At 40.9% G+C, this 15,171-nt stretch overlaps 1 protein-coding gene across 3 annotated transcripts in view; it reads right to left on the bottom strand.

Annotated features, from left to right (window-relative positions):
* The window catches only part of LOC121166653 (5'-3' exoribonuclease 2), a 64,671-nt gene that overhangs the window by 22,405 nt on the left and 27,095 nt on the right, over window positions 1-15,171 (bottom strand). For all 3 annotated transcript variants that reach the window (XM_040995877.1, XM_040995876.1, XM_040995878.1), the window contains 8 exons: window positions 14,840-14,975; window positions 13,267-13,374; window positions 13,087-13,176; window positions 12,144-12,216; window positions 5,226-5,309; window positions 4,234-4,331; window positions 3,625-3,704; window positions 1,748-1,804 (listed from right to left, as the gene is read on the bottom strand). In XM_040995877.1, the coding sequence (XP_040851811.1) occupies window positions 1,748-1,804; window positions 3,625-3,704; window positions 4,234-4,331; window positions 5,226-5,309; window positions 12,144-12,216; window positions 13,087-13,176; window positions 13,267-13,374; window positions 14,840-14,975 (726 nt within the window). The remainder of the gene's footprint in view (window positions 1-1,747; window positions 1,805-3,624; window positions 3,705-4,233; window positions 4,332-5,225; window positions 5,310-12,143; window positions 12,217-13,086; window positions 13,177-13,266; window positions 13,375-14,839; window positions 14,976-15,171) is intronic.

Genomic DNA, 15,171 nt, shown 5'->3' with positions numbered 1-15,171 from the left:
TGAGCGCTTCCCTGAATATGCATACACCATGGATTTGTTTAATAAATCTAACAATTTTGCGAATGCAGTAAGTATCAACATCAAAGGCTGCTTCAGGCTCCAACCGAACCAACTGACCAACAACAACATCACCCATGCAAAAATTCCGGGATCTGTCCATTAATTCTGTAAGCTCTCTGCTGGCCAGGCCTCTTTATCCTAATTAGAAAGATAAGTAGAATTAACCACTTCTAGAGGGCCAGGCAGGGCAGCCTTTGAAAGTATACAGAAACACTGAGGAGCACAAGCAAACAAGTGACAAGCCACAGAGAGAACCGGTGGGATTAAATGGCCGAAAGCGCCCATGCCAGCCAGAGACCCCAAGGGTTAATACACAGTGTCCACACTGAATCCAGCAGAGCCACATTGTTTGTTATGGGCTTAGGAGCACAGCTTTCAATTCTGCACTGCACCCTTAACAAAAGGGCACAAAGACAAAAAGCCAGCACAAATTAAGGGTAAAGATAAACAAAAAATCATGGAGAGAAATGAAAGTAACTAATCCAAGAAGAATTTCCAAACTCACAATAATTTTCTTCAAGTGAAAGCCTTTCTAAAATGGTAATCAGTTATTATCACAGCCCATTAACAACAGGAAATAACTTACTGCACAACGAGAAATCTAAGACTTAAAATATTTTCTTAGAGGGAAAGAAATCATAACAAAAATGGTTGGATAAGCAAAATTCAAGATTAACAAGAGTTTCAACAAATTCCTGAATTTTCAAGCTATAGATGTTTAGTCTCCTTGTATTGGAAAAAATGACAACAAATTCTGCCATCAACTCCAGGGATCAGTGATAAACTTGCTGACTGTTTACACTAAACACTCTTAAAACATACTTAACAGTATTTTTAGTCAACAGAAAACCTACTACTGTGCAAGAGCTGAGGTGTAATTAAGCTTTCCAGGTAACAGAAATCAGGCCTTTACACACAAAATTGTTAAAAACTTTAGCAGATGATTATTTCTCATCTTGAATAATATGAGAACACCTGCTTCCCTCACTGGAATGCCAATTTAAGTGCCAGCTACTCTGCTTCCTACTCAGTTTCCTGCTAATATACCCTAGGAAGCGACAGACGAGGGCTCAAGTACCTGGGTACTTGATACCCATGTGGCAGCCCCACTGAAATCCAGGCTCCTGGCCCAGTCAGGCCCAGTTCTGGCTAATATGAGCCTTTGGTAATTGAGACAATGGACACAAGAACTTTCTCTCTCTGATTCTCTTGTCTCTCTTCGTCTTTCAAGTGCATGACAATCCACAAACATTAAAAAATATGTAACAAACACAATTTGTGTTTCTAACCTCTGCAGGGCCACAACTAGACACATGGCTAAATCCATCTGTTAAAACAGGAGACCTGTGAGAGCCTCTCGGGTGCAGAAGATGGCTTGCCTCCACCCAGCCAACTACCAGAGGCCTCTCTCTGCCTCCAACTGTGCTAATCCAGGAAGAATTAGAGGTTGTCAGGGGAAACCAGAAGACAGATAAGCAAGCCTGTTCAATCAGTAACCCTAACAATATGCATAATTTAAAGTCAAGAGGCTCTGCTCTGAGGTCTGCCACACAGGGACTGACTCTCCAATCTCAAAGTATGGGTGGATTAACAGCCAACACTTCCTTGTGAATTGGAGGTCTTTTAAAATTTATTTGCAAGTTCAGAACTGTGTTCTGGACGAATGCCACGACTGCTGAGCACTTACCTGATTGCAGCATTCTGTGTCAGGTCTCGTAGCAGAGGAATAGGAGAACACACCACTCTGCAAGGAAGCGAGAGTCAGAACCTGCTGGGTTAAGGCGAAGTAAGACAATACTGCATTCATCATTAGAAAAGAGAGATCAACAATGTGCTAGTAAAAATATAATCATTTACACATTTTTAATGTCCCATTACGCTTGAGTTTCATCTCAAAAGTGGGAAACAATTATGGGCAAAAAGTTTATATCAGAATTTGTAGTGTTTAAAAAATCCATAGCAAACAAGAAAACTGAGTGAGCATTAACCGTAAGGTATTCAACCTCAGCAACAGAGAAACACAACTGTAAATCCTATGATCCCAGAAAGTAAGTCTTGACCAGTCCTGATTTCAAGAACTTGCCAGAACATACAGAAATAAGGTCTCCCACATACAGTCACTGGGACTGGAACAAGGTAACTTTTTTGCTTCTGTTTTTGTTTTTTCAAGTCTTGTGTATGTGGGTCACTGGCTGTTGCCTCAGAGACATTAGCTGGAAGCAGGATCAGAAGCAGGACAGCTGGCCCTCGACCTGACACTCCACCATGAAGCACTGGGTTGCCAGCAGAGGCTTCACTCACTTGGACACCACACCAGTCCAGAGTATCCACTTTGGAAAACTTGGTGTTACTATTCCAAAAGCTAAAGATACACACATCACGTAACATACAGTATCATTACTGATATATTTATCTTACCTCTGTGTAGCAGTTACTAAACTCTTTATACTCAAAACTTAGGGAAGACCTCAAAGAACTTTTTAAAGTATTTATTGTATCTGCCAATATTTACCAATTAATAATTAAAACCATTAAAAAATTGAATTAAAGATAGTAAACCAGGGCTCAGTGTGGCAGCCTAGTGGCTAAAGTCCTTGCCTTACATGTGCCAGGATCCCACATGGGCACTGGTTAGTACCCTGGCTGCTCTACTTCTCATCCAACTGACTTTGGCCTGGGAGAGCAGCAGAGGATGGCCCAAAGGCTGGGGACTCTGCACCCATGTGGGAGACCCAGAAGAGGATCCTAGTTTCATATGAGCTGAGCTCCACCTGTTGCAGAAACTTGGGGAGTGGTGAACCAGTGGATGGAAAAATCTTTCTGCCTCTCCTTCTCTCTTGAAAATCTGACTTTCCAATCAAAAATAATAAATTAATCTTTAAGAAAAAAACCACACACAAAGAAGAGCGTCACTGTTTGACATTTAATTCTATCAGCTGAATTCTCTCTGTTTCTGATTCAATCTCTTGAGATTACATACTAGGCTCAGCCTCAGGGAAACTGTGTTCTCAAGAAACAGGCAGACTGAGAAAAGCAAGCAACATAAGAACTACTAATACTTAGTTATTAGCAAGAACATCTAAGTGTTTCTGGAAAACAGACTTAACCTTATGGATGCAGTGACTGCAGAGCTCTGCACAAGGTGATGCAGTTATTACAGTCAAAGGGCTGGGCTTTGAGTCCAAGCTTCCTCAGCACAACAAGGCTTGCTTTTTCTAATTTGAGATGGAGAGAGCACATGTGTGCACCAAGTGGCAGTGAGAAAGAGATCATGTGACCATCTGCTGATTCACTTCTCTGAACGCCCACAATGGCCAGGGTTGAAGCCAGCAGCTGGGAACACAATACAGGCCTCCTACATGGGAGGCAGGAACCACATTGCTTGGGCCATCACTCTTGCCTCCCAGCAGCTGCACCGTCACAAAACTAGCTAGAGTCAGGAGCTGTCAGTGCGAAACCCAGACACTCCAATGTGGAGAGGGGCCTCTTATCCATTCCCTGTTTTATTTTAAATATCATTTTGTCACTATTTCTCTTCAGTTGTATATATAAGTGGATGCTTACTGATCTGGAAGAATGGCTTCTTCATCCAAAGAAAACTTCCCTTGAATCCCATGACACAGTTCAGGTGGTACATCCACTGGCTGTGGAAAAACGCAGCCCAAATGAAAAGAAAACAACAACTCAGGCAGACATTTGTACCCCCATGTTCACAGGAGCATTATTTTAAAGCCAAGCATACAACAACTGATGAATGGAAAAGCCCAATGTAGTTTGTATAAACACAAACGGAAAGTTATTTAGGCATAAAAAAAGAAATTACAATCTATAATACACAACGTGAGTGAACCATGGAAATACTACGCTAAGTGAAGTGAGACAGCCCCAAAGCAGCAGCGCTACAACTCCGTCCCGGAGGTGAGGCAGACAGAGCCACGAGGCTGCAGGAGCGGCACAACACGCAGACACCGTGAAACACTACGAGTGCACAAAGTGTGCTTGGCTGACGGAGCAGTTCTGGAAGTGGACAGGGTGACATCTGCCCAGCATTGTCAGTATACTCTGCCATCACAATGCTACATTTTCTATTATGCCTATTTCACCCACAAAATTGAAAACAAACAAAAAAAGCACACACCACACTTCTAATCAGCGGACCAAACCACACACTACCTCTGTGGAACCCGTCTGATAGAGCTCTAAAATGAAGTCATGAAGTGGATGATGCTTCCCCACAAACAAGACATCACCTCCAAGACTGTTTCTTCTGTCTGAGAGGAAAGGAAAAGACCATACAGTAAGTAATTATGTCTGAAAAGCCAATCTCTATGAATCTAAAACAAAAGGACATACCTAAAATGTTATAACTTGTAGTACAGTTTATAAATAGTTCAAAAGTGGCTGACTGAAATTTGTGATGTCTGTTTACACACACACACACACCTAACAGAATTTAATTTCACAATATAAGAAATGTATATTAAAACACACATTTTTCCTGAAGAAACAGACTCATCAATGACAAAAATTATTCTAAAGTCAATAAAGCAATTGTTTCTACAAGCTCATTAGCCTGGTACTGTGCACGGCTTTGCAATTTCCCAATCTGAACTCTCTCCACCGTCAGGATTACAAAATGCCCTTTTTGATGTAATATTTCAAGCTGTACTTCAAAGGAAAATGCCGGATTTACCCTAATCTTTTCAAGTAAAGTTATCACTAGTTTGGGAGGAAAATGAAAGAGAAACTTCTCATTTTCTTCAGAGTAAGATCACAAAGCAAAAAGGGCACTCTTGTAGTGAAGCATTTTAATAAGTTCATTCAACACTAGAAACGTTAAGTATTTTCACTTAACTTATTGTTAACTTTACAGATAAATTAATAAAGTTAACACTTGTTACGGAAACGGAAAACCAATGGTTGATGCTCTCTATGGAAAATTTGACCAAAGGAGGAAAAGAGACTCAAATTTTACACAGAAATCATAAATTTTTCTATAAGGGGACATCAGAAAGTTCAAGGAAAAAATACATATTATAAACAAGCCGATGCATAAATCTTTGAGATGCTTCAACAAAATTAATTTTTACTCCCGTTTTCCATAAACTTTTCCCAAGAGCCCACGTAGCACACAGACTTAGTGTAATTTAACTGCAAGAGCTTACTCTCTTCTGGAGTCAGGTCTGGGTACACCTCTTCCAGGGCCGCTCGCAGCCTGCGTTCATCCACGAATGGCAACAGAGCAACACCTGAGGGAACAGTGTCCACAAACCACGCTGCGGTCAGATCAGCTGATTTCTCCAACTTACCTCGCTCCTCTGGTTCAAACAACAGTCCTGGGATGTCCTTGTTGCTCTAAAACTAGCTCGGAAGTGAACTCTAGCCAAAACTTAGACGTAAACACAATCCACACAGTTACAGAGGAAAACTCTTACCTATCTTCCTTTAAATGGTTCATACAAACAATCATGGTTTTTTTTTTAATCCTAATTTTGAAATAACCTTTTTTAAATGAAAAGAAGTAGTAGTTCCCTGGACAGCCGCTGTGTTCTTACCCTGCTCACAAGGACATCCTCCTGGAGAGGGACAGCTGGGCTCCCTGGCCTCAAGCTTCTCCTTCCATCTTTGAGCACTTGGGCCTCTTCTTTTTTAAAAGATCATACAAGTAAAATAACCAAGTTCTGTTCTGACACTAGAAATATGTATGTGTAATTCATTACAGCCTTGCTTAAGTAACTTGGGGATGGAGGGCAGCATAGAAGTTCTTCATTCTGCACTTTTCTGGAATTAATGGCACTGCTTTACCTGGAACTATGTATGTAATTCTGAAAATATGGCTCAAATACAGTGTCTCTCACTACAAAAATGTAAAATTAACAAAGCATACATATGTTCGGCTACATGTATTATAAACAATATTTATGCTAAACAACAATTTTAAGATAAATAAAATGTCTGAATCAAATAATTTTGAAAATAAAAAATGAAAAGGTTTCCACAATATTTTCAAAGTCCACAGTATTTCAAAAGTAAGAAAACATGTTCAATTTTATTATACAGCGGAGTTTTTAAAAGTAAAACAACAAAAAGATACTAAATTCTAACATGAATTAGCGAGTCCAAAAGTAATTTCAAAAACACAAATACCCATCATGTGAGTTGGGCTAGTCTAAGCACTGGCAAACAGACTCAGAGACCCAATGGAGCACTGCCTACGCTGCTTGGGTTGCACCTAAGCAACTTTTACATCGCTAGGAGAAAAGCAGCCAGTAGCTGGTGGACATTCTGGGCCTGGTTAATGCCAAATTTGTGTTAACTATAACAGTATGCTGGCAGAGTTGCCTATTCCATTTTTTAAAAAAAGATTTATTTTATTTTTATTGCAAAATCAGATATACAAAGGAGGAGAGACAAGACAGGAAGATCTTCCATCCAATGAGTCACTACCCAAGTGTCACAACGGCCGGCGCTGCGCCAATCCTAAGCCAGAAGCCAGGAGCCAGGAGCCTCTTCCGGGTCTCCCAAGCGGGTGCAGGGTCCCAAGGCCTTGGGCCATCCTCGACTGCTTTCCCAGGCCACATGCAGGGAGCTGGATGGAAAGCAGGGCTGCTGGGATTAGAACCGGCACCCATATGGGATCCTGGTGCATTCAAGGCGAAGACTTAAGCCGCTAGGCCACCATGGCAGGCCCATTTATAACTCTTTATAAAAGCTTTAATTGCTTACAAAATTGTAGACTTTTTTTTAAAAAGACATGTGGGGAAGGTGGGCAACGCCAGGACAAGACACAGGCCAAGACACAACTTTGCTGGCTCCCAGACCCAAAGTGCCCAGGGAAGTTAATCTAGGGACATACTGAAGTGGAAGCAGAGGAAGGCCTGCTAAACAGGGCAGGAATGACTTCTGGGGTCTACCATGGACCAAGCTATGGCACTTACAGGTAGGCAAGGGGAGCTGGAATTGACTAGTTTAGGTGGGGGGAAAAAATGGGAGGGCATGTCAGGATCAGGCCAAGGTACCCTCCCACAGACCTGGGTTGGGCTAAACAACACTGCCCCCTGCCCAGAGACACATACAAAGGCTGGGACTGGGAGGCATGCCTGGATGGGCTGGGCCACAACACCTGCCGCCTATCAGTGTTGGAGCAGGGGGTGGGTCACATCAGGCAGGGCTATCGCACCCATCAGAATGCAAGAGAACCAGATCTGGGAGCAGATTCTGTAAGGGAATTATGTGTTCGTCCCTGTGGGACCACAGCACCTACTGGTTTACATAGAGAACTGAGGATGGTGAAAGGTAGAGCCAGGCTGGACCACAGTACTCACCTGACCTTGTGGGAGCTAGAGCTGAAGGAGGCTGAGTGCAGACAGGTTGTAGCACCCACTGGTACATGCTAAGGCCAGAACTAAGGAGAGACCATGCCAAGCAGGGATGCGTGCCTGAGAAAGAGCTGGAATTGGGGACAGGCCAGGCTGGGCTGGTCTACAGCACTCATCAGCATTTGTGTAGACCAGATCTGGGGTGGGTCAGGCTGAGCTAAGGATATAGCACCTGTGGACACATACACAAGTGCTAGGACAGGGTGTAGGCCATGCCTGGTTAGGCTGCAATACCTGCCAGTGAGAGCTCACAATGAAGGTAGCCATGTAAGGCTGGGTTGAAGCACCAACCAGCAACACCTGGGGCTTGGAGCAGACCTGGCAGGGGAACTCTGGGGACTCCTCCACTGGGATGCAACTCCAACTGTTGAGTGCAACAGCCAGAGTTGTGGATCAGGTTGGGCAAGGCTGCAGTACCCATCAACATCCACGTGGGCTGGGTCTGGGGGCAGGATAGCTGGGCTAGGTCGCAGCACCTGCTAGCAAGTGCCAGGACTGGGTACAACTCACATCATACTGAACCACAGTACCCTCTGGCAGGTGCAAGATCTAAGTCTGATAGCATGCATGGCAGGGGAACTATCGGGTTGTCCCTACCATTGGTAAGCATGAGAACCAGGATCTGTGGTATACCTTAGACTGGACAAGGCAACAGCATCTGTCAGCATTCAGGAGGGTGAGGTCTGGGGGCAGGTCATGCTGAACTAAAGTGCAGTACCTACGGGTTTGCATGAGAGCCAGGTAGGATGCAGACTGGGCCACATCAGGCCACAACAGAGGTCGGCATGCACAAAAACCAGGACTGAGGTGGGCCAAGTAGGGGGTATTGGGACCTACCTCAAGTAGGCAACAGCACCCACTGGTGTGTATGGAGACAGTGTCTGTGGCAGGCTGGTGGGGCTGAGCTGAGGCACCCAACTGTTCGTGTGATATGAGGATGAGGCAGAACTGACAGGAAGCTCTCTGCACTGGTATGTGTGTTGCCCTGGTGCCAAGTGACACACACAAAAGTCCAGGTCTGATGTCACCCCAGGCAAGGATTCTTGAATACTCCCCAACAAGACCTCTGGACTCAGATTCCAGCCACAGAGGAAATCACAGGATGTGTGTTCTGAACTTGGAGCACATATATAAGGACTGCGTCTTCTCAGTCATTGATGCCTATGCAGTGGACAGCATGTACAGCTGCATACAGGAACATGATGGTCAGCAGGGGACAGACTGACTGCCTTGTCAGAGAATGGAAAGCACTACAGGTTGGACAAGACTAAGGTGGATTTTGTCATCCAAAAGATGTTGGAAAGATTTCTCAACCTTGAAGCAATGAAATCAACGACTTCTCAGAACCATCAAAGCCACTCATGTAATACTTTTGGAACACCCTTCCCCACGTTGGGGTCTCTAAAGCGTCTCAAATGACCTTGACCATCCCTGGGTGCTGATGTAATTTGACAGCAAAAAGGGACTCCCTCCCCATCCTGTCCTGAGGACAAAGGAGGAAAAAAAAAAAAAAAAACCCTGAAACATCTGACCCCTCACCTTCCTCCAAACTTGAACTTGCCCACCCTAATCAGAGGTCCACATGGGCTTGGAATCTCTAAGCTATGCAACCAATATGACAACAAAAACAAAAACCCAAAGAGTTGTTCAAGTTTTACTTGGAAACACACTTAAGGGAAATACATCCCAGAAACACTGCAGTATTATCTAGCCTTTGTTTCCTACCTGCCATATTCAAGACCAAAAGACAACCTATAAAAGACCACAAAATCAAGTTCAGAATCTATATCCAATCAATAAACAATTATAGTGCTACTGACAGCATCAATATTACCACAAACCAAATCAGCCCCACCAGCCAGTACAGAGAGCAGTGTCTTACATTCAGAGTAACAGTGATAGTGCTTTAAAAATAAGCTCACTGGGCCTGTCACTGTGGCCTAGCGGCTAAAGTCCTTGCCTTGAACATGCCAAGATAGCCATATGGGCACAGGTTCTAATCCCAGCAGCCTTGCTTCCCATCCAGCTCCCTGCTTGTGGCCTGGGAAAACAGTTGAGGATGGTCCAAGGCCTTGGGACCCCGCATCTGCGTGGGAGACCCAGAAGAGCTCCTGGCTCCTGATCAGCTGTTGAAGTCACTTGGGGAGTGAATCATCGGATAGAAGATATTTCTGTCTCTCCTCCTCTCTATATATTTCTGACATTGCAATAAAAATAAATCTTAAAAAAAAAAAAAAAGAGCTGACTGTAAAAGTGCCACTAGCAGCTACCATATGCTGTGTATATTATATACCGTATGCTGTGTCCTGTAGCACTTCTTGCTGTACGGAATAGCTTACCTCATGGAATCTTCTCATCTGCCTAGGGGTGGCCAGGTAAGCCCAATTCTTTCAAGGGTGAGCTCTGGAATCACATTCTCTGGGTTCAGATCTCACCTCATTACTGACACTCTGTTCACATATACACTGCATAGAAACTAAAGCTACTATGTTATGTACCTATAAAACCACAGCATTGCTACTAAGTTACACATAATCTTGATAAGTATACACACTTAAAAGGTTGGAGAAGCTCTGAGATCTGACATACTGCAATGTATCCAAACCAGGTAAGAATTTAACTACTATAGTATCATTACTTAGTAATTAAAAATGTATGAAGAAATAATTATGCATATTTCCTATTATAACAATACTACATTTTAAATCAAAATTCTTTTCTTAGTATTATGCTTAATAAGTGAAAATATTTGTATAAAATATAAAAACAGCAAAAATGAAACTCTAATCCTATGCTAAAATGCACATGGAATCTCTCAAGGTACTCTGAATACCCAAAACAATTTTGAACAGTAAAAAGCTGCAAAACTCATATTTTGTGACCTCAAAACTTACAACAAAGCTCCAGTACTTAAAACAATATGGTATTAGCCTAAGGACAGACATATATACATACAGGGTAGAGAATAGAATACCCAGGAATAATCCTTCAAGCGTTTGTAGCCAATTGAATTTTAACAGTATTCAAAACAATCCAATGGAAAAAGGTTTGTTTTTTTTTTTTTTCAGTAAATGATGTTAAGAAACTAGATAGCTACATACTAAAAGAATTAGACTTGCTTCACACCATACAAAAAATCAACTCAAAATGACTGACTTAAAAAGCAAAACCTTTACACATGTATGCACACAGATATATACGAAATATCACAGAGAAGATTCACAACACTGAATTTGGCGATGACTTCCTGGATGGCATTAAAGACACAGGACAACAAAAGACTGCATCAAAATAAAACACTTCTGCATGCCAAAACAACACCACAGAGTGAAAAAGGACAACCCACAGAATGGGAAAAAGTAAATGCAAATCAAGTATCCAAAAAGTGATTGTCTAGAATACATGAATAACTCTTAAATACAATATATGAACAATTCCTAAACACACAAGCCACAAAAAAATGGGCATAATTAAATGAATGTATCCCTAAAGATACAAAAATGGCCAAATATCATGCAAAAATATGTTTTATATCCTTAATCATTAGGGAACTGCAAATAAAAACCACAGGAAATATCATTTTGTAACCATTGGTTATTAAGAAAAAACAATGAAAACAACAAATAAGTGGCAACAGCAATTTCTGTGCATTATCTTACTTTGTATCACCGGTCAGTGGCACAAAAGAAATATACGGTAATAGTGCAGCTGCCAAATCACCAGCATGTCCGTACGTTATTAATAAACTTAGTTAAGATTTTACTGACTTATGTATGTTAACAAACATATAAATACATTTCCTAATGATATTGTTTCACTTTGCAGTCTCCTGTTCTGTGTTTCCTGTCTACTTTAACCAAAGAACCTTCAAACACCACCTGAGACTTCCATCAGTTTACACAGAACAATGACCACAGGCCTCGACCCTTATGACTATAAACCCAACCAGTGGTATGCATGTCTCATTATCATTCCATTAAATAGGTTTCTGCTAATAAAGTCTACTCTACAGCCTCATAAATAGTAAATAATTAATAATTCCCCTTTGCCTCACAATTCTCTGCCATTTATGGGCCATCCCAATCATAAGGAATAGTGAAAGAAAACGTGAAAATATGATTCTACCCAATGTGCTCATTAGTCTCAAAAAACAGAGAGAAGAAAAGGTTTATTGAAAGAGGGGGCACTGATATGCAACAGAAGTTGGCCGATGGGGTAAAATGTCTATTATATTATAGTTGATCATCACACATTAGTTGAGTGGTACAGGCATCTTAATTTTAGTATTAACTTGAAAGTGCCATTCCTATAAAACCAGTTAACAGAATAAATGATAAAATTATAGACAACAATCAATGTCAAGTAAATTTTTTTAAATTTATTTATATTCATTTGATAGGCAGAGTGGAAGAGACAAGCTTCTGTATTCTCGGCCTTAGCAGCTGTTAATGAACTTCTAATTGGAAAAAGTCTAATTAAGCACAAATGAGGCAAAAGATGTAATTATTAATCTACCTTTATTCAAATTACATCAGAATGTTACTATTAAAATTACTATTAATCAAGCTAATTCTAGGTTAGATGGAGGAAAATCAATTTTCACTTAGTTTTCAAATATTTATCTTTTACAGAATTATTCCATCCTACAAAATCTGTTTGCTCAGTTTTCACAAAGCTTTAACAAGAAGAGTGTCAAAAATTTACCTTGCCATGCATATTTCTTTCCATTCAAATCAATAGCAAAGTCTTCGGGATAAAAGTCAATTATACTAGAATCCTGTATCAGAGAGAAAAGTAAAAATTCAAAACAAATGCCACATATACTACTTTAAAGAACTTGGTGGCTTTGTTCAAGCAATGATGAGAAAATAAAGTACATTTATTTTTGTAAAAACAAATTTTATTAAGAAGTCATTAATACCATGCTAGTAAGATAAAATTAACCTGATTTTAAAAGATGACACACAAAGGCATTATCACAGGGGAATAAAGAACTGACAGCTGCAGGCCTTCAGCACGCTGGAGGAACAAGCTCATTACTCCCAGGACTCCTACTCGGCTGGGGCTCACCCTTCCTGGCTAGCACCCCAAAAGGCTGGGGCTCACCCTTCCTGGCTAGCACCCCAAAATGCTGGGGCTCACCCTTCCTGGCTAGCACCCCAAAACGCTGGGGCTCACCCTTCCTGGCTAGCACCCCAAAACGCTGGGGCTCACCCTTCCTGGCTAGCACCCCAAAACGCTGGGGCTCACCCTTCCTGGCTAGCACCCCAAAACGCTGGGGCTCACCCTTCCTGGCTAGCACCTAAAATAAGGTTTGAGGTTGAGCTAAGCCAGACTTCTGGCAGCCACAATACATGGCTGAAACAAAGAAAAATAAAATTAACTTTCAAGTAAATAGAATGATAACAAAAGACTGCTACGTAAGAATTTCCAACACCAACCAAGCCCATTTCATGGGTTAGTATTACCAGTCAATGGAAACAGGAAAATACAGATATATAGCATGAAAAAATTACAAAAGAACTCAAATGTTTTCTTTCTACACTTCAATGCTTTTTTAATCACAAGATACAAAGGCAACTAGCAATATTAACAAACTATATTTAACATGCAGTCACCACCACCACATTCCACACTCCACACTCACAGGGTCACTCATGAGCTTTCGCCATGATGGAGGTAGAAAGTTACCACTTGCTGCTGGGAAAACTCCCATAAGTTGCTCCAGTGGTTTAAACTGCAAGAAAGAAAAAACATGTTGAAGACTCCAAATTATTACCAAGTCCAAAATTCTATGAATTGTGTGATTCTGAGCAATCAAGCTTACCGGTTTTGTACCCTTCTCAAACTCAGAAGGCATGTCTGCAATTCCTTCGAAGTCTGAAGCAAATGGTGCATAATGGAATGGATAATACCACTTCCAGGAAGCACAGCCCTAGAACCATTAAAAATGAATAAAACTCGTCCTCCAAAAGCCATGTTAATGGTGGATACAATTCGAAAACAAAAAAATTAAACAATTAGCCTAAAATAGTCTATTTATGAAACAAAAGACTCAGGCTGGTGCTATGGCATAACAGGGAGAAACTGGCAATCTCCTACGGACCCCGGTTCCAGTCCTGGTTGCTCTATTTCTCTCCCTTCTCTCCTGCTAATGCGCCTGAGAAAGCAGCAGAGGCCATCCCAAGTGCTTGGACCCCTGTACCCACGTGGGAGACCCAGAGGCTCCCGGCTTCTGGCCATGCATTGCTCTATTTATTGCGGCCATTTGGGAAGTGATCCAGGACAGAACTTTCTTTCTGGAACAACTCTGCTTTTTAAACAAATAAATCTTTTTTTAAAAAATAAAACAATACAATGATGCAATTTAACAATCAGTTGAGCCAACATCAAACTTTATAGTCAGAAAAACAACCCGTAACATGGCTGTTGCTCTTTCATTCTAAATCTAATCCTGCCACCAAACAAGCCCAGGGTACTCGCAGAGCGGCAGCTGCCCTTCTCTGAGCATGTGGGTGCTTTGGGGGCACCACCGGAACACAGGCTGACAGGTACAAGGCCAAAGCTTCATTTTAAAATTCACCACCACATCTTCGTGTGACAACTGTAACTATAAAAACTTTTTATACCAAAAACAAAACAAACAAAATACCAACAAGAAAACAAGAGCACATTATAACTGATCCAAGAGACATCTTTCCTGAGATGTGTTTCCACTCTATACTTATTGGATTATATTCATCAAGAGGAAAATTTGCAAAGAGAATATTTTATAGTCCGTATTTAATGCTTTATGGTATTTTCTATTTACTGACAAACCTCATCTATTTGCAAATTTAACGTAGTTTATTCTCTGAGCATTAAATCTGTTATTAATGGTCAGTGTCGTTAATCCTTGTCTACCCATCTCTCACCAATATGACACCTGAATTATAAAAAAGTTTAAGCCAGATATAGATGACTTTAATTAGAATACACTTCACGTAACAGCACCACCTTAAACAGGCGATGGTATCATTCAAACGCTTTTCAAATTCTGATTGGTATTTCCCTGGCATTGCTTTTTGCTTGTTCATTTAATGATGCCAATTAAGTACTTAACTACCCAGCTATTTAAAAATTTCAATTTAAAAAACCCACTAAACTTCAATCATCTTAAAAACGAAGTACAAATAACCACATTACTTGATGCTGAAAATTCTTAAAATAATCTTTGCTCACACAGTGTATTGATACCTAAAGAATGTCACTGCTTTTACGAATATGATTTATGGTAGTAAATTTCTGAATAGAAAATTTTAAAAATCTATTCAATTTTACTTCAGAATATACTCAATAATACACACTATTATTGTAGATAAAACGATGAAGAACTCATAAAGGGCAATCTTCCCTTGTACCTGGTAGTAATACCGAAGAACCCAGCAAAGACCTTCAACGTAAGACTGCACAACTTTACGGCGGAATTTCTCATCTGCTGCATCAACATCAAATTTGTTCTTATAATATCGCTGTTTCCAACCAGCTTCCCATAACCTAAAAACCCAGCAAAGGCAGCTCATGTTGACTTATTACACTTTCAGCGATACTTATCTATATTGTAAGTCAATATGTTTAATATGCAGGAAAATGTGATTTAAACAGTAAGTGGTAACACAGACTCATTTAATTAACTCTAACAATTCCACTGTCACAGAATCTATCACCAACTTAATTACAGTTAAATATCAAA

The sequence above is a fragment of the Ochotona curzoniae genome, unplaced genomic scaffold (genome assembly GCF_017591425.1).
Source record: "Ochotona curzoniae isolate NIBS_2020 unplaced genomic scaffold, NIBS_Ocur_1.0 patch191, whole genome shotgun sequence".
NCBI classification, from domain to species: domain Eukaryota; kingdom Metazoa; phylum Chordata; class Mammalia; order Lagomorpha; family Ochotonidae; genus Ochotona; species Ochotona curzoniae.
Note: the sequence above shows the minus strand (reverse complement) of the source record. Positions and strands in the feature narration are given on the sequence as shown.